At 35.0% G+C, this 20805-nt stretch overlaps 1 protein-coding gene across 1 annotated transcript in view; it reads right to left on the bottom strand.

Moving 5' to 3' along the window:
* The window catches only part of LOC114332199 (dynein axonemal heavy chain 7), a 251128-nt gene that overhangs the window by 189872 nt on the left and 40451 nt on the right, over positions 1–20805 (bottom strand). The window contains exons 17-30 of the mRNA XM_028281947.2: positions 19909–20143; positions 18538–18653; positions 17259–17400; positions 16079–16215; positions 15878–15980; positions 13987–14125; positions 13701–13855; positions 12865–13010; positions 11500–11748; positions 10922–11082; positions 4566–4737; positions 4088–4270; positions 3643–3996; positions 2291–2488 (exon numbers count right to left, since the gene is read on the bottom strand). Coding sequence (XP_028137748.2) covers positions 2291–2488; positions 3643–3996; positions 4088–4270; positions 4566–4737; positions 10922–11082; positions 11500–11748; positions 12865–13010; positions 13701–13855; positions 13987–14125; positions 15878–15980; positions 16079–16215; positions 17259–17400; positions 18538–18653; positions 19909–20143 — 2490 coding nt within the window. The remainder of the gene's footprint in view (positions 1–2290; positions 2489–3642; positions 3997–4087; positions 4271–4565; positions 4738–10921; positions 11083–11499; positions 11749–12864; positions 13011–13700; positions 13856–13986; positions 14126–15877; positions 15981–16078; positions 16216–17258; positions 17401–18537; positions 18654–19908; positions 20144–20805) is intronic.

The following is a 20805-nucleotide window of genomic DNA, read 5'->3' as shown; positions in this document are numbered from 1 at the left end:
AAAATATAGAGTAAGTATTTCTTGTAAATTGTTATATGTTAAAAGAAAAAGAAAAGAAAAGAAAAGAAAAAAAAAAGAAAAGAAATATAAAAAAAATAATAAAATAAAAATAAAAAAAAAATAAAAAAATAATAAAAAAAAAAGAAAGAAAAAATATAAAAAAAGATATATAAAAAAAATAGAAAAAAAATATAATAATTAAAAAAATATAAAAAAAATATGTAGATAAAAATGAATGACGAACTTGGACAGTCCATAGTAAAATAGCTTTCGAATGAAGTAGAGGGCTAAAGAAGAATGTTGCAGTTTTTGCTGTGGAACTCTGAGAACATCATTTGGAAAAAAATTAATAAAAATATATATATATAAAAAATTATTAAAAAAAAAATACAAAAATAATTATTTATTAGTAGAATTGTTTATTATATTAGTATTAGTTTTAGGATAAGATACGAAAAAATGACTAATAAAATAAAAAATAGTAAAATTGGCGAATGGATTTAGTGTCCGCAGTCATATAAACTCAAACAAACAACAACAATAAATATACAGTGGAACCTAGATAACTCGGATTAATCGGGACCGCGGCCGATCCGGGTTATCGAAAATCCGGGTTAGCCGGAGAATATAGTAAAAATTAATAAATAACCTCCATTACAATTACAAAAACATGAAACACATATGCACAGTACACATCTAAATTACGTATAGTTGTATAGAGTGTAGAGTTTTGTTCATTTCTTGGTAAAAAACTCAGTCATACTGTAGAGATGTACCGACACCATAATATGGTAGGTCTGGATCCTGCGTACAAAAAAAAATTGATAAATAGCAAGCTGAAAATTTGTTATTAGCTTAAGGGTGTCTAGTCGGACAAACATTAATATATGGGAACACTGGAACAGGGGAAGTTTTAACTGTGGAACAGGTTAAAAATTTGGAACGGTCAGACCACGAAAACGGCACATGTATTTTTTCCGACAGAACAGACTTAAACTCTCCGAACAGAGATTAAACTCTCATGCAAAAATCAGACTGCTATTTATCACCAAATTGGCGTTTTAATGAGTGGAACATGTAGAATATGTCAAATGACAGGAATTATGACAGGTGATAAATAGCAGTCTGATTTTTGCATGAGAGTTTATTCTCTGTTCGGAGAGTTTATGTCTGTTCTGTCGGACAAAACAAATGTGCCATTTTCGTGTTCTGACCGTTCCAAATTTTTGACCTGTTCCACAATTAAAACTGCCCCTGTTCCAGTGTTCTCATATATCAAAGTTTATCCGACTAGACACCCTTAAGCTATTAATAAATTTTTAGCTTGCTATTAATCAACTTTTTTTTCATACGCGGGATCCAGACCTATGGTAGCATAATATCATATTATGATGCTGCAATAAATTTATTTTAAAGATTCGTCTTTATCAATCCTACCTAATGTTTCTAGTTTCTTTTCCATTGTCACTGCAACATTTTTACGTTTTGTTACCATTACGTAGACAAAGCAAACACAATCTGAAGCACGATTACATTACAGAACGGAAGTGATTAATAGGCTGTACTACACACAATACAAGAATTTTTAAATAGTCACGTCTTTTTTAAACAATGCTAAGACAGTTTGACATAAATAAAGAAAAAGGAATACAGACAGGTGTCTGTTCTTTCCGATAAGCTGAGACGGTCGCTCTGGCTGCCGCCGTGTGCATGAATCATTTTTTCTATTGTACTTATGTGTTCAAATTACACAAATACACATTATCTCTGAAATATTATTTGGCCTACATACATTTTTATTTGATAAAATTGTTAAATTGTTTATTTGTTAAATTTTTGTCTGATGAAAATCGGTCCGGGTTAGCCGGACTTCCGGGTTATCGGGGGCCGACTTATCGGGGTTCCACTGTACTTACGTTTTAAATACTGAATTTAAGTTTTTTTACTGTTCCGCAATATGTAATTATAAATCATTCTAATAATCTTAGCGCCATCTACACGATAATTGTGAAAGTATCCGCAGTAAGAAATTCATATTTTATCAATAGAACGTCAAAATGATTAGCAAAATCTTAAAAAAATCGATTACAATTTAATTACTTTTTTGCGTTGTAAATATTAAGCGATAACAATTAAATAATAAATTTAAAAATTACCGGTGAAAGTTGAATTAGTAATCCGCTAGGAGAGCCACCAGCGAAGCTCAGAGCGTATAATATAATGATGCAATTCATACAAAAAAAGTAATAATTGCCCTTTCCGATAGCCAATACATCAAAATAGTACTCACTGTGATGTAAACTGATTTCCCAGTGCCCGTCGGGCCGATGATCATCATCGCTTTGTTGTGCTGAACCAACAACTGCATCAAAGCCATATTTCTGATAGTCTCAACCGTTGTCACAATAATTTGATTTACGGGAATGTCCCGAGGGATAGGCGGGGCAGACATCAGCTCGTCCGACCAAAGCTTCCATTTGCCTTTACCCTACGACGAATATGTATTAAAAAATATTTCGCGTATAGCAAAAGGATAATCTAATATAAAATGTAAACTGAAAGGTATTTAAATAGAAACTTAAAATCAATTACAAAAAGCGAAGAAGTTACACAGGCAATAAAAGACGCAAAGAACAACAAGGCACTCGGCGAAGATTAACAACAGCTGAACATAAATAGTTATTTTCCTAACTAGTGCGGAAAGTGATACTTTCACGCACGAGACTGCCATTGACCCGAACGACGCGATAGCGGAGTTCGGGCAAGCAGTCGAGTGCGGGGAAGACACTTTCCGCATGAGTTAGGAACAATATTTTTTCTATGGCCGTACGTTTGGAAAAAAGCCACAAAAAATAGAGTCAATTCAATTTTTATTTAGGAGTGAAAATACACAAATTAATTCTTTGACAAGGTTGTCAAAACCAAACTTTCAACATAATGGGTTACCACGACGACGATATTGGTTTCCATGACGACAATTCAAAACCATTGTAATTGTCTACTGATTTGTCTTTTAAATATTATGTCAAAATAATTTTATTTCATCGAATTATTGCGTTAATTTCATTATAACATGAACACAATAAGATACATTTGAAATAAATAAGTAAATAATGTTTAAATATTAGTTTATTGCATGTATTATAGTATTATAATGCCTTATTAAAAGGTATTCTACTTTCCCGCACACCGTGCGGGAACTTTCGGAAACGAAATGCGTGCGCGAACGTGGTTGTTTTAGCACGGCCGTAGAAAATAACTATTTCGCCTTCAGAAAGAAAAAACACCGGCTCCTCCACCAAAAATGGTGATGTTCTAAGTAAGTCAAAAATATACTACCGTGTAGTGTCCGTGAATGTGTTAAAGGACAAAATACTTAAAAAAGGAAAAACAAAGAAGAAGCGCCCGAATCCAATATTATGATATGCGTCTGACAAAAATGCAAGAAACAACGAGCAGAATGAATTCTGGGACAAACTATAAGAAATATTAAACGATTGTAGAGAGAAAATAATTATGATCACATGATATGAGGGAAGTGTGGGAAGTGTGGGAAAGTCAGTAGGAAAAAAAAGACGTAGAAAAAAGGAGCAATGAAAACACTAGGACGCGAAATAAGACAGCAAAAAACTCCTTGCTTACCTCCTTTATAAACCTATAATCAAAACAGGTCTCCCCTGCTGGCAGAGAAAATATATACGGTTTTTCAGGCTTATTGATCTCATGCGGATATTTAATAGTCTTGCTCACTTGTTGATTAAACTCTTTCTCCAACAGTGCTCTAAATAAAAAGTTGAATCTTGGCCTACTTTGTATATCTAAGGTTCCACCTAGCCCCCAAATGCACGAGAAGAAGAATGAGCCTTCTATTTGTGCTCTGACGTCTAGATCTGAGACTTGCTCTCGGTATTTTTCGTCGTAAAAGTCATCCATGAAGGTGTCGAAGTAGTACATTACAGCTTGGAGAAGGTTGGTTTCTTGACATTTGGTAATTTCCTAAAAGAAGAGAACAAACATCATGGTAGATACAATATTATTTTTTACAAAAAAACAAAATTCAGCTTCTTTTTTGGATCTCTTTATTTACCTTCAGGCCTCCTTTTTTAACCAACCATATAAGTGGTTTACAAAATCTCATAAACAAATTCTGTATCATCGTTTTGTAGAAATCGGTATTTAAGAACGGAGGCAAAGTATTGAGCCACGATATCAGAAGAGGTTCCCAACCTAGAGACGATGGTTCCATATAAATCATACCACATCTAGAAACCTGCAAACCATACAAGCGATAACAGAAAATCAAGAGGTATTACTTGTTAAGACTAGGAACGACTTTCAAAATTTTGCCCATCTGCGCAGAGAACAGACAGGGATAGTATTCGGGAAGAAAGAGATGGATCAACGACGGGGTCAACTATTTGTGTTTAAAAGATAATTTACAAGTCGAGTTTACTTCTCTTACTAAGATAATGTCCGGTAATTTTACTGCGCATCAATTGGGCATGCCAATTTTAGGATTTTTAAAGTCGTTTCTAGTTTTAACAAACTGTATTTTGTATAATTACTGTTGCAGGGGACGCTACGTCTAAATCCATTGGTTCATAGATTAGATTTGTCGTATTGGCTAGCTGGATGATTTCCCCAGACATCAGGCACAACTTTTTGTTGTCGTCTAACACAGTATTCATATTTTCTATCCATACTGCATCTACAGGTCCGTCAAAAATAAGCCACTTCCTAGAAATAAATAAAGTGTACTGAGTGATGGATTCGTTACTTGATGGATTTTTTTTTGTTTAATGTTTATTTTGCAATCTGTTACATCATACAATAACAATAAGCATACATGTTGATTGGTACAATGTCGTGAGAGAGAGTTTGTGCAATGATCCACTCTCTGTATGCACTTTTACATTCTTACATTTATGTTAAAAACAATAAAAATTTGTAACTTTACATTATTACATTGATATTAAAAAATAAAATAAAACTATCACAATTTAAAATTAATTTCATATGTACAATTATTGCTGTTGGAATGGTAGATCCAAGGGTGTTCTTATTTTCAGCCTTCGGGTTTCTTTACTGTTGTCAAGCAGTTTAATTGCCAGTATGTTTGGATGTTGCTCTAAGCGTCTTAGGTAGTTTGTGCTAAGCTGTTTAGTCACTGCAGTAACCGTTGGCATCTCTAGATCATTATAAATGTCTCGGTTTGTTACGAACCAAGGAGCATCTACTATACTGCGCAGGGCTTTTGACTGGAATCTCTCGATGATAGCAATGTTCGATTTAGATGCTGTTCCCCATAACTGGATTCCATAGGCCCATACTGGTTTGAGAAAGGTATTGTAAGCTAGTAATTTGTTCCGCAATGATAAAATTGTGATTTTCTGCCAAGGAGCCAGTACAACTTTTTCCATTTAGTATCCAGCTGCTTTCTTTTTTTCCATAAGTGGGTACGCCAGGTTAGATGTTTGTCCAGGTGTATCCCCAAATATTTTAGGCTGTCTGTTTTAGGTATTCGTTCATTGTTGAATGTAATGCTTGGCGTTTCACCATGGCATTTTGTGAATGTTATGTGTGCAGATTTACTTTCATTTATTGTAATTCGCCATTTCCTTGCCCAAGTTGCTATATTGTTGAGACTGGTTTGTAGTGTTGTCGCTGCTACTTCAGGATTTCTGTTTACTGCTAATATAGCTGTGTCATCAGCAAACGTAGAGGTGACTGTGTCATCAGTACATGGCAGGTCAGCTGTGAAGAGTAGGTATAAGACTGGGCCTAAGACACTCCCTTGTGGGAGTCCTGATTTGATGATGCGTAGTTTAGTTACTTCACTTTCGTATCTGACTCTGAAGTATCGTTCTTCTAAGTAGGATTTTAGAATGAAATATATTGTTGTTGGTAGCTGCTTTTTTAATTTGTAAAGGAGTCCCTCATGCCACACCTTGTCAAAGGCTTTGCTCACATCCAAAAAAGCTGATTCACAGTAACTTTTATCTTCGAATGCTTTGATGATTGTGTTAACAACACGATGCACTTGTTCTACTGTCGAGTGTTTCTGACTAAACCCAAATTGATAGTCTGGGATTAAGCTTTTTGCTGCGACAGTTTCCATCAGTCTCTTCATCAGTAACTTTTCCATTATTTTTGACAAGACTGGTAGTAAACTGATTGGTCGATAGGAGCTAGGTTCATTTGGCTGTTTTCCCTGTTTATGAATTAATATGATTTCTGCTACCTTCCATTGTGCAGGGAAGTACTTCAGTCTTAGAACTGCGTTGAAGAGTTGCGTCAACATAACGACTGCTTTTCTAGGAAGTTCTTCTTTTAATATTTGGCCGGTAACCAGGTCATAGCCAGGTGCCTTCTTGGGGTCTAGGTGATTTTTTATAACGTCGTAAGTTTCTTGTATTGTGAAGTTTTTAATAGGCTCCATTTGTTGCTCGTTTTCCTCAAGGAATGCATATATTTCGTCGTTATTAATTCCGTTTGCAGGTGGTAACGGTTGAAATACTTCCTCCAAATATCTACCGAAAACTTCTACCTTTTGTCCATCTGTTTTGGTCCAGGTACCATCAGATTTTCTAATTGGTGGGATTTGATCTCGTGGCTGTTTTAGGTGTTTTGTGGCTTTCCAGAGACTATAGTTAGTATCGGCTGAGGGTGATAAGTTTTGTAGATATTCTGTGAATGATTTATTTTTGAGTCTTCTAAGTATTTCTTTTAGTTGCCTTGCAGCTCGATTGTATCTTCGTCTATCATCTGGGTGCCTTGTTCTTTGCCAGGTGTTTCTTAGTCTTCTCTTTTCGTTAATCATCTCTCTGACATTTAAGGGGCAGTTTAGTTGTTTTTGCTTTGGTGTTGTGGTAGGGTTTGATTCCCATGCAGCCCCTTGGACCAGTGTTGTGAAGTACTCCACCGCATCTTCGAGTTCTTTTGCATTCTTTAAGGATATACTTAGGTTTAGCTTTTCTTCAATTTTATCCCGGAATAGATCCCAATCAGTTTTGTTATTGCATAAGGTTATCGGTTTTTCTTTTAATACTACCGAAGAGTTAATTGTAGCAATTACTGGTGTCTGATCAGGGGCAATATCAAAATTTGACTGTATGTCTAGGTATCCTTGTGCAAAACCTTTTGTAATGAAGAAGTCTATGGCAGTCAGGTATTTTTCGATGATCTGTTAGCCAGTAGGTTGGTCGATATGTAGATAGATGGTCTAGTTTTAATTCCTGTTTTACTTGATGGAGTATTCTGCCCCTACCGGGTGCTGTAAGCCGAGATCCCCAGCTGGTATGTTTAGCATTGTAGTCACCCCCTGCTAGTAATCTATTGCCAAGACCTTTGAAGAGGTTGGTGAATGCTTCTTTGTTAGGTGGATAATTAGGAGGACAGTAGACAGCTGAAACCGCTATTGGCCCTATCCAATCCTCCATGATTAAGCTGACTGCTTGGAGGTATGTTTCTTCTACTTTGTTAGCCAAATGGTGTTTAATACCATCCTTTATTAGAACCATGGCTCCTGCTCTTGCTAGTCTAACGGCATCAGGGTGAGCTGCATTATAACTGGTATATCCATATATCTTGAAATTAGTGTTAGAAGTTAGGTGGGATTCTGAGATTAGCATTATATCTATTTTATGAGACTCTAAAAATACCTGCAATTCATTTTTATGGTTCAATACACCATTAGCGTTCCAGAGAGCAATTTTGAATACTTGATGGATGGTTACTTAATCGTTACTTGATGGAAGAAGGGGTGTGCACAAAGTTCAAGGTAAGCACACAATTAGGAGAGCTTAATTAGACCAATTTGTATATTTAGGAGCAAGGATAACAAACAAGATCTGCGGGAGCCATGAATTATTTACTAAGATCAAAGCAGCTGTCATGGAATACCAAATTCAGGATTTACAAGACTTTAATTTACAAAACTTCAGGATTTATAAGACCAACAGCGATATACGGATGTGAGACATGGATACTCAACCAAACAACAAAAGAAACAGTAAGAAGATGGTAAAGGAAAATATCCTCCTTCTTATTCTTCTTCTCAGAGAAAAATGAAAGGAAAAAACGAACAAATGTATAAACAAATACAGAAAGAAATCAAAAAGAAAATCAGAATAGCAAAGGAAGATTTTTATAAAAGAAAATGTGAAGAAATAGAGCAATTGCAGGCAAAACATGATATTTTTAATGTACATAAAAAAGTGAAAGAACTTGCAGGTACACAAAAATGTAAGCAGCCAAATACCCTGTATAATGTCAACGGAAACATAATAACAGAACTAGAAGAACAGTTGAAGACATGGAAAAACTATGTTGAAGAACTCTTTGCAGATGATAGACAACAATCTGAACTAAGTAACATACAAGGAGACGAAGGTCCAGAAATAACGGAAGAGGAAGTAATGTACGCACTAAAAAAATTGAAAAACGGTAAAGCCCCAGGTCCAGATGAAATACCAATGGAAATCCTTAAACTGATAGAAGAAGACTCGATCCACATTTTAGTTGAACTTTTCAATAGCATTTATGCATCAGGAAAATACCACAAGAATGGCTTTTATCCACCTTTGTTATTATACCAAAAAAGATGAATGCCAAACAATGTAGTGATTACCGTACAATCAGTTTGATGAGCCATGTACTGAAAATATTGCTGAAAATTATACACAGCTAGAGTACACAGAAAACTGGAAATGGACATCAATGATACCCAGTTTTGGATTCTGAAATGGACTCGGAACAAGAGAGGCGTTGTTTGCACTGACCGGTATGTCTCAAAGATGTCTTGACATAAATCAAGATGTATTCATGTGTTTCATAGATTATAACAAGGCCTTTGATAAAGTGCTGCATGATCATCTAATCAAACTCCTGGCAGAAAAGAATTTAGATAAACGAGGCATCCGACCAAAAGCAAATATGTACTACAATCAGAAAGCAGTAGTGAGAGTACAGAATAATACCACTGAAGAAATTGAAATAAAGCAAGGTGTGAGACAAGGGTGTATACTGTCACCAACCCTGTTTAATCTCCATTCCGAAGACGTAATGAATAGAACACTCTCTGAGCAATCCATAGGTATTAAAATAAATGGTGTTAGATTAAACAATCTGAGATTTGCCGACGACACCGTTCTGATCGCAGAAACACTTAAAGAGCTACAGACATTGGTGAATAAGATAGCAGACTGCAGCGAAGAATATGGACTATCTTTGAACATAAAGAAAACTAAATTTATGGTAATATCGAAATCAACACGAAATGTCCAAAATTTATATTTGCACAATGAAATTATCGATCGAGTTAGCAAATACAAATATTTAGGCACTTTTGTAAATAAAGACAACGATAGCTCAGCAGAAATCAAAATAAGAATAGAAAAAGCAAGATCCATATTCACTAAAATGAAGAGAGTGTTCTGTGGAAGAGATTTGAGCCTTGAAATGAAACTTCGCCTGATGAGATGTTACGTACTTTCTGTGCTGTTCTACGGAATGGAGTCATGGACGCTGAAAAAGATTGATATCAAAAAATTGGAGGCATTTGAACTGTGGATGTATCGCAGAATCTTAAGAATATCATGGACGGAGAGAGTCACAAACGTCGAGGTCTTGAGAAGAATGAATAAAGAAAAGGAAGTCACATTTACGATCAAGAAACGAAAACTGCAATACTTGGGACATATTACAAGAGGCGAAAGATATGAACTGCTTCGAATAATTATGCAGGGGAAGATAGCAGGAAAAAGATCCATAGGAAGAAGACGAAACTCCTGGCTAAAAATCTACGGGAATGGTATAGCTGTAGCAACAACGAATTGTTTCGGTCAGCAGTTTCGAAAATACGTATAGCCCTGATGATCGCCAACCTTCGGAACGAAGATGGCACTTGAAGAAGAAAGGAAATTACTCAGAAAAATATTATGGGGGAAGAGAACAGAGGAAGGATATATTATAAGAAGGACAAATGAGGAATTTTATAATATTTACAGAGAAACACAAATAGAAAGCATAATGAAATCAAGAAGGTTGCAGTTGCTGGCCCATATAGAAAGAATGAACGGTGACAAAGTTGTAAAGAAAATAGCTTGGAGAGTACCAGAATATAAAAGAAAAAGGAGAAGACCATGAAAGCGATGGAGAGAGGCGGTAGTAGAAGACCCAAAAGAAACTGGAATAACAGACTGGAAGAAGTTGAGAAATAACAGAAAACTATGGAAAAGAACAACAAAGCTCTGAACCTAAAAGGCCTGTAAAAAACAACATATACAGTAGACTCACTCTATAACGAGAACTGAAATGGCGGACTAATTATCTCGTTATAAGCGGATCTCGTTATATCAGACAACAATATAATTGTGCATACCACCACCCCTGAAATGTTTTGATGACTCATACGTAGTTTATTAGGTGTCGATGGTCGACCTCAACAATGAAATTTAGCCATCGTAAATTGTAAATTTCTTACAATATTCAATATGGGTCGATAGATAAACAAGAAAGAAGAAGTTTATTATCGGCGGTGGAGTTTATTACACACTGGTCTCAATAAGCACAGAAATGTTTTGCATTCCTGTATACAGGCAGTTATGGTATTCATTTATCGCCATCACCACGCCAAAAATAGGTAAAAACATATTCTTAGATTTCATTTTTCCTCGTTATAACCAAATATGCCTCGTTATAGAGGTGTTATAGTTCAATATACATCATGGGACATCTAGTGTACCTCGTTATAAGCGAAACCTCGTAATAACCGTGTTCGTTATAGAGAGAGTCTACTGTATATACTTGATGGAAGTTCATTTTATCTAACAATAAAACACTGAAAACTTTTGTTTTCCACACTTTCACACACTTTGTGAAAGAATATAGGTACGCTATTTGGTGTGGTTTAGCAACTTACCTATCATCTGTCGTAGACATCGCAAATTGTCGAAAACTGACAGCCAGAACACCATCAGACCATTCGTGGGATACTGGATCAAACTGGCCATACAGCTGACCCATCGTAATTGATTTGGGATTCATTACAACGTATATTGCTTTATGTTCATCCATACCACCCTAAACAAGAAAATTACCTTAGAAAATACTCAGTTTTGGTCTATTAATCACTAAATATATTTCCAGTATTTTGGTTATGTTCCATTGGTGATTTACGGAAACGATTAAATGAAATTAAAATAAGTGTAAGACAACGAACAATGATATATTTATTTATTTTTTGGTTAAAAAGACGTGCTTATATCTCGTAAGAGGGTTTGTTATTCTTTGGGGGACGAGGGTTTGTGTCAGACTGCCTGTGGATGAACTAAAAACATTAGTTTTACATTTCTATGGTTTTAAAGAAGTTGAAGACTGATTTATTGACATAAGGAGGCTGGCCCTTTAACATAACCGCCAGAAAATTTAACATGCTAATTTCCCCAAAAAAGAAAAAATTCAGACATTTAGTCTAGTCTATTTAATTCAAAAACTCACCCTTTCCTCAACCAAAGCAAGTGCATCGGCCAACACCCTGTAGGAAGTTGTTTTTCCTGCGAAGGGCAAACCAACGATCATCAATCCATGTCTAACAATAATCATCTCGTACAGTTGTTGGACTTTTTGCAGGAAACACGGCACACACTGAATATTTCTTGTTTCACAGGTATCTCGAACGGCCTTGTTTAGGATAATGTAGTCTGGTTCTGGTAAAACCACTCCGGGAAACAAGTCTGAAGTGATACCCTACAAGTAATATTTCGATAATATTTAAAAGGGAAATCCTATAGTTAGCTGTATAAAATAGTTATAAAAACTTACTGTTGAAATAACAAACTTCCAATGTAAAATGGTATATTAATTTTTGTTATTTAATAAAAATTAGTAATTAGTAATTTTTATTATTTAATAATAATGGTACAGTAGAGCGTCGATTATCCGAACTAATTGGGGGATATAGGTGTTCGGATTCGGAAAAACGATTTGTTCGGATAATCGAACTACATTATATTGATACATATTTATAGTCATACATATTTATCCACAAGTGAATAAAAGCCATATTTATATACCTACATATTTATTTATATCTTGATAATGACAACTAGCAACTAAACAAAAAAGTGCAGTCTGTGCAACAACATAATTATTTTTGGATACAATATTGAAGAAAATTGAAGATATTTTAAGCGTCAATTACTAACGCTTGCTCGGTATTCGAGTGCGGGACGCGGGAGTCGATAGTTCGAATAAGCGATCGTTCGGTTGATCGACGTTCGGATAATCAACGCTCTACTGTAATTCTATAATGAGATAAGTTCAAGATAAATCGTTAAAATACAACAAATCGGCATATTTATGTTTCGTGGACCTTAAGAAAGCATTTGATAGGGTCAAATTAAAGGACGATATGTTATACTCAAAAGAGGTGCCTCTAGGAATAATTAAAACGATCAAAAACATTTACCAGAGCAACACAATAAAAGTAAAAGTAGAAGATGAACTAACTGACCCAATTGAAGCTGGCAATGGGATAATAAGACAGGGGGATTTCTTGAATGCTATTGTTCAAACTGATCATGGATGATATATGAAAAAAAGTAGGATCTAAGAAAGGATTCGGTCATATCAGACCATCATCAGTGTGAACGTCTAAATACAACGGTAATTGGAACTAGCCAAAGAAATAGGTCAAATGAGCGTTAGATTATATTATTTAAGAATTTAAATTAATGATAATGACGACATTGAGTCGATGTTAAAGTTAAAGTAATTAAAATTATTAAGGGGATATACACATCTCTGTTTGAACTTTTGATGACCAACTTTTCGCCTTAGCGAATTGGTCTTAGAGGCTCTTACCTCAAATAATGGCACATCCTGTTCCAAAAACTTTGCCAAATTTATGTCAATGATAGAACGAAGTACCAGAATATCTTCTTTTTCTTTTGGATACCTTAGTTTTAAGGCACCAGCTGCTCTTAAAACTGATTTCACAGCTCGCATACCTACAAAAAAAGTTGAATTTGTATTATTAGAATTAAGTAAAATGATTGAAAAATGTAGTTCATAATTATTTAATAAATAAATATAGAAAAACAAAGTAAGTTATCAATCGAAGTAGCACAGAAAAACGACAATAAATATCGTTCCCATACCACCAGATTGACAACAGGTGGAATACTTTCTTTGGTTACAACCTCCCGTGATTTTCAAAAATTATAAATCTTATAGGGTGCCGAGGAAATTAAGATCAGGGAATTTTAAATAATTCACGTCCCATCTGCTGAGCGTGGTAAAAGTTCCAACAAGAAAGATTCCTTAGTACTTAACAAAAGAGTAAATGAATTAAACATGTATAAACATTCTCAATTTCTTTGCAACACGAAAATGCAGCAGCTGCATAATGCTCTGGTTAAATCGGAGAGTGCAGGAAGAGTCTATACCGGTTTCGGAGGTCGTTTCCCCCTCATCAGTAGTCCCATATCCTCTTCTCTCCGATTTAGTGTGAAAAAAGTGTGAAATGTTTATACATTTTTAACTATAGAAAATTTTTGGGTAGTCAAAATTGCTTCATCAAATTGTTTCAATTTGATGTTACTAATTGACAAAGAAGTATAGATGCGCCATCAAATAATGCAGTAGAGCTAGATGCCTAAATTCTGGAATAAAATACAAGAAGGAATTAACGTACGTACCATAATCATAATGATGTTGGGAGCTTAACTGCTCTGAGCAAAGTCTGTAGGTGGCCACTATCTTTATCGAAAGAGGCTTAGCAGTCAGGAACCCAGAAGCATACAGTTCTATCTCCGAAATAAGTGCATAGTCTGGAACCATCATAGCAACAGATCTAGACAAAATAAAAGAAGGTCAATTTACATCTTCAGTTAGTCAAAATGACTATCTTAGTGTCCATGATTTCGTACCACACAAAAACCTTGCTAATTTTTTTACCTCATTGTAGTTTGTGTAAGTATATACCTGAAAAGAGCCTTCAAATTATCGGGTAGTTCTGACCTTCCAGCATAACCTGGATTCATCGTAATGAAAACAGCACAAGTGGGATCAAGAATGAGTTCTGTACCTTCGAAGAGAAGTTTCTCACATCCAGAATTGATTCCTACAAAAAACAATTTGTTTATTGGCAATACTAATCATTTTTAAAGTTGGTAGAACTTCTATAACATAAGGTACGTAATTGCTCATCAAGTGTTTGGAAAAGTATTTAGTATTTAGCGATTGTCTTACAAGGTGATTAAAATTTATGAGTTCTGCCAAGTATTTTCATATACAGTAAGCACCACGCTAAAAGACACACGGGTACCTAATTGCCAGGCTTGGGCTAATCCGGCCTTTCTCACCTGTGACTTTTATGTCTGCCATGTCATGTGACTGTCATGAAACTATGTATTCAAAATAATTGTTTTTCCATATAAAAACAAATTCATTAATAGCATTGTTACAAAAAAATGTATTCAAACACCAGCAATATTATTGAATAAATAATAATTAAATTATATATAACTTTTATAACTTTAACAGAATGACAACTATAAACTTCAAATACAACTCTGTTCTATAAACTGTCAACTTTCTATGTTTATTATTGGTTTCTATACATTTTCAGACGTTCTAGACTCAGTAGATATAAAAGTAAACAGTGCAACAAGTCATGGGTCAAGGACTGTATTAGCTCAATGTACCCGAGCGTTTGGTAGCATGGCAGTTACTGTATATAATAAATATTTCATCATCATCATCACTAATTCTACTTTAATTAACTAATTTTGATGGGAAATAAGCCACAATTTTACTAAAAAATGATCTTATTTTAATTTCGTAAAATTGTGGCTTATTTCCCATCAAAACTAGTTAATTACAAAAATTCCACAAGAAAATAGCTTCAGAGCAACATTAATTCTACTTTATTCCACTACTCGCAATTTAACTAATTAACCAGTTAGTTTTCATAAGTTCAACGATTATATTCGTGGTCCTTCTAGCCAGATCATTATTTAAAAATGACTATTAAATATAAAATAAGGGAAATAATATTAAAATAAAATATTTAACTAAATACTAAATACTTTTCCAAACATCTAGCTATTGCTGTTTATGGTTAAATGCTATTTATTTTGGAAAGAAATCGTTTGTAAAAGGTATAAAATTTTTTTTATTAAAAATCCCTTAAAAGGGCTACATGACAACAAAACGTTTTCGATTTTTATAAAAAATCATCATCAGTGTTCGATAAACTGGATGATAGCTGAGCCACAAAAGAAAAATATCTGGGTAAAAACCCTTTACATAAAATATAGATGCCTTAAAAGTGCATACTTCAATAAAAAGGCCTGTGATGGTCACATGGCAAACAGGATAATGCCCTAAGGTAAAGTATACAGGTTTCCCAACACGTGGGATACAAATTGAGTTGATCACATTTCAATGACTTAATGGCAACTGAAATGTGATCAACTCAATTTGGATCCCACGTGTTGGGAAACCTGTATACTTTACCTTAGGGCATTATCCTGTTTGCCATGTGACCATCACAGGCCTTTTTATTGAAGTATGCACTTTTAAGGCATCTATTTTTTATGTAAAGGGTTTTTACCCAGATATTTTTCTTTTGTGGCTCAGCTAGCATCCAGTTTATCGAACACTGATGATGATTTTTATAAAAATCGAAAACGTTTTGTTGTGATGTAGCCCTTTTAAGGGATTTTTAATAAAAAAATTTTTATACCTTTTTCAAAGGATTTCTTTCCAATTTTGTGATTGATGGTATACAGCCAACTACAGGAAAACTTTTTCTTTTCCTTGTGGATTTTCTATTTATTTTGTTAAATATTAGTTTGGCAAATTTACTTACCTCGCTGTATAGTTAATATCTGCTGTGCTACTACAGAAAGTACTTCTAGATCAATTCTGTTGAATTCGTCAAAGCAAGACCAAGCTCCACAAGATGCCAAGCCCTATAGTCGAGTTTACAACATTAATTAGTAAAATTAGCCGAGTAAAAAAATTTGTTTACAACAAGAAATTTATTTTCGATCACAATAATTGTAGGTACCTTAAAGAATTTTCCCAAAGCTATATAGTCCAAGCCATCTGAGCAATTGAAAACAACGCATTGTTTGGCTACTGCCTTTGCCAAATCTTTTGTTGTTTCCGTTTTTCCCGTACCAGCTGGGCCTTCTGGAGCTCCACCTGTGGAAACAATTGGATACTATGTTTTTAAAACTGTTTTCTTGTGGCATCCTTATATTTAATGGGAATACATCGCAATTTTTACTGAAGATAATAGGCTGAGGCTAAGGACAGACAGGCGATAATTTACGGCGCCGTAAGAGCAGTAAGCGCTATAAAATGAAGCAGCAGTAACTGCAGTAAAAAGCATGGCCAGGCGGGGATGTAAATTACGGCGTGTCGTAAGATGTAAATACAGTGTTTTTGTCGTTGTTGTGGCTAGATGAGCTACAAATTTGGATCCAGGTCCATTCGTTTGCGACACGAGGCCGAAGATGGACTTGTTTGATGTTGCTGCGCAATATTTAACAGCTCATTCTGACTATCCACTACACTCAGCATGGGATCCATTTTCGCGCTTCATTTCACTGCTGTTACAGCGCCGTAAATTATTGCCTGGTTGGCCTTAGCCTTAGGGTTATGAAACTGGAAATAAGAAGATGGACATGCTTCACAGATATCATAGATCGCATAACAGGACGAGTGGAACCGGGCGGGCCATGTGGGCAGAATAAATAACGTGAGATGGACCCAAATAATTAGAGTGTGGAGACCACGAACAGAGAGAATAATTTCCTTGGTCTGCCTTTTTTCTTTTTGTTATTTTTGCTTTTGTTTTCCTCTTAGTTAAATTTTTCACATTCAAAACATTTCTGCGCTTTGTAGATCAACAGAATATTATTGATAGGGGTGATATTTTAGAAGAAACTGAAGATTAAAAAGACACAACCTTTTAAGAATAATACAGAAAACTCTTTCATTTTTGGTTGAATTACAACTTTTGCAGTTAACGCAATTTACAGGTCCCTAGGAGCGCTTCTCCTGAGAGTAAGACGAAATATATTATGAAGGCCATTAGAATTTAAGAAGTTAGTCTAAAATATAAATTTGTATGGTTAAATAAATAAATGTTATAAATTATTCGTGTTTTAGTGTTAGTGTTAGAAGACTTTAAATAAATTAAAATAAATATTACAACATAGCTATAATTGATAAAGTCTTACCTAAATGTAAATGTAAAGCTCCAAACAATGTTCTGTAGCACCTATCAGTCAGTGGTGTGACTACAAGTCTTGTTGTATTTCCTAAGTACTCATATCCGTACTTTAGGGTACAGTTAATCATAGAAGTTATCATCTGGTCGTTCTGAATGAAAAGAAAAATATAAAATATAGATTTTAGATAAATAAAAGTTTAACTTATATATTATATATAAGCAATGGGATTCCTACGGTCTCCTCCGCATCCCACATTTCGCTCGCCATCGTTTTCTATCCACTCATTCTTCGTTTTCTTCTATAGCTCTATCTGCCATAGACTGTTCTATGCCTTGCTTCCATGTTTCTGTAGGCCTCTTCTTTTTGCCCATCTTTCCTCTGAAATTCTCATAACATGACCATACCATAGCAATTTCTTTGTTCCTATTTGGTCAACCGTGAAATATACGCTCTTTGTCCGTCGTCTTATTTCCTCATTTGGTACGTGTTCTAATCTAGATACCCTGCATGCTATACGTAAGTAATCCATTTCCGTTACTTCCATATTTGTCTTTCCTTTCCTGTGAGTTGCCAACACTCTACCCCGTAAGTTTTAGTAGGTTCCACAATTGTTCTGTAGATTGTTAATTTTGTATTCAGCTTAACCTTGTTAGACCATAGTAGACCATTTAAAATACGAGTTGCTTTCCTTCCTTGCTGGATCCTATGCTGTATGTCGCTTTTTGTAGTTCTTTCTTCTGATATTATGCTTCCTAATTATCTATATTTCTTACATTTCCTTACACTTCTTAACTCTAATTCCGGATCTTTGGTTTCCTCTCCTATTCTCAAATATTCCGTTTTTTCCATATTCATACATAGGCCCCATTTTTCATATTCGATCTGTAACTTTCTTAGCATATAATCCATATCATGTTCATCGTTGGCAATAATAATTGCTTGATCATCAGCAAACAACAAAGTTGTCAAGCAGTTTTCTTCAATCATTTTTCCCATACCAGCAACTCTTTTTCCTCCACTGCTCCAGAGCTTTCTGGATGTATATTTTAAATAGTGTTGGCGATAAACAGCACCCTTCCCTTAAACCTTTTGTAACAGGGAATGGTTTCGACATAGATTTTCCCTGTATAATGCAGCTTTTCGGACCTTGATGCATATTTTTAATTGCTCGCACATATGCTTCACTTATGTCTGTCGTCGTCAAAATTTCAAAGAGTTTCTTTAAAGGGTACCGTGTCGTAGGCTTTTTCCAGATTAATAAATGTTGGGTAAAAATCTAACTTACCTCCCAATAATACCTCAGTTGACACAACCATTTGAAGTCGTGAGTGTTTTTCACGCTATCTGTAATTAAGCCGGAAAGCACATCTCTAGCATGGACGTCCAAAACAACTAGAGCTCCTACAAATTTAAAAAATTAGACTGTTTAAACTGTAAGCTCTATAAGCTCTGAATTATATAACGAAATAGATATATGAGATCATACACAAAATATGGAGACAATAGAAAATGCCAAAAGAGTGGAATAAGAGTTTCCAATCAATAAAAAGTAGCAGTATACTCCACTATAGACTACAACCCCTCGCAGATCAGATCATCTGAGAATATCAGGCAGTATTTAGGCAAGATAGATCAACCGTCGACCAACTATCAAACAGCTATTAAACTGCAGAACCAACGGTTAATAGAAAATTAAGTTACTGGAAAATATATTTGATGACCTATTTTTCCACTCCAATATTATCTGTAGATGTTTGTCTTAACACCTAAGTTTCTGCTATAGAATGTTGAACAGGAAAAACATGTATATATGATGTACCTTTAAGAACAGTAAGCCCATATAGGTCTGGATCCCGCGTAGGAAAAAAAAGTTGATTAATAGCAAGCTAAAAATTTGTTAATAGCTTAAGGGTGTCTAGTCGGATAAACATTGATATATGGGAACACTGCAACAGGGGCAGTTTTAATTGTGGAACAGGTTAAAAATTTGGAACGGACAGAGCACGAAAACGGCACATTTATTTTGTCCGACAGAATAGACTTAAACTCTCCGAACAGAGATTAAAGTATCATGAAAAAATCAGACTGCTATTTATCACCTGTCATAATTCCTGTCATTTGACATATTCTACATGTTCCACTCATTAAAACGCCCATTTGGTGATAAATAGCAGTCTGATTTTTGCATGAGAGTTTAATCTCTGCTCGGAGCGTTTAAGTCTGTTCTGTCGGACAAAATACGTGTGCCGTTTTCGTGGTCTGACCGTTCCAAATTTTTAAACTCTTCCACAATTAAAACTTCCCCTGTTCCAGTGTTCCCATATATCAAAGTTTGTCCGACTAGACACCCTTAAGCTATTAACAAATTTTCAGCTTGGTATTAATCAACTTTTTTTCATACGCGGGATCCAGACCTAATAGCCCATTGATAAAATTGCAAAGTAATTAGAGGCTAAAACTTATTTGATTGAAAAAAATGTTCAAAAGATATTGATACAACCTATCTTCTGTTAAATAATTAGAGAGGAACCTCTTTTTGGAACATCTCTTGATCAGTACTACATCATATTGAGCTAATTCTTTCGAGCAGTTGGTCAATTGTGTGAGATATACTTCAAATTTTAAGCAACCCCATAGTAAAAACTGTGGTACTTACCCAAAGTAATCCTGTTCTGAGCATTAAGTTTCCCTCGCACCAAGTCGACAATTTTGGCGATCTGATGATTACATTTCGCCAAATATTCCTGTAAGGCGCTAGTTCCACGCTCAATAGCCACTGTGACCTCCGTGGTCCAAAAAGTACAACCCACGCTTTGAATACACTGCCCTGGCCACTTCAGCACCCACTGCTCTCTGGGCCTTTGAGGGTAGTCAATTATAGACGATTTAACCTGAAATAAAAATAAATATAATATGTGATACATATTGAATGAGGTTTGGAAGCAGAGATGTCCATAAATAAATCAAAAACAAAGATTATGATCATAGATAGAAGAAATAATAACCAATCAGACATAGTCAGAATCAATGACATCGAAATGGTAAGTCAATTTGAGCATCCTCATAACCAACTCCGGAGGACGTACCGAAAGAATTAAAAAAAGGTCAGCCATGGTCAAAGGTGATGGTGCAAGGAGCGAGAGCCAGGGGAATATCAGCAACAAGGTATATGGACCACATTAAAAAAGAGTTCGGAGCTCCACTAAACCTTTGCTTCAGAGTTGCAGAGGATAGAGAAAGATGATAACAGTTTTTTAAGAGAAATTATTGAAAATTCTTTTCGACTAGGAACCCAGGCAACCAAGTGACGTCATATAACGTCGAAGAAACGTCAGCTTTTGTTGAATATATGCACGTGTTTGAACAATACGTCATACAGACGTCTTTTGCGATTTTAAATACTTAAGATTAATGACGTTAAAATACGTTTAAAAAATGTTTTCATTTTAGACAGCCAAGTCTGACGTCACAAAATTGGCAGGAGCTTAAAAAGCTTGCTTGTATTGACTCCAAACAATTTCGTTTATAACGTTGTTCATAAGAAATTTCTCAT

Source organism: Diabrotica virgifera, chromosome 6 (genome assembly GCF_917563875.1).
Source record: "Diabrotica virgifera virgifera chromosome 6, PGI_DIABVI_V3a".
Lineage (NCBI taxonomy): Eukaryota > Metazoa > Arthropoda > Insecta > Coleoptera > Chrysomelidae > Diabrotica > Diabrotica virgifera.
The sequence above is the reverse complement of the archived record's forward strand: the minus strand, read 5'-3'. Positions and strand labels throughout refer to the sequence as shown.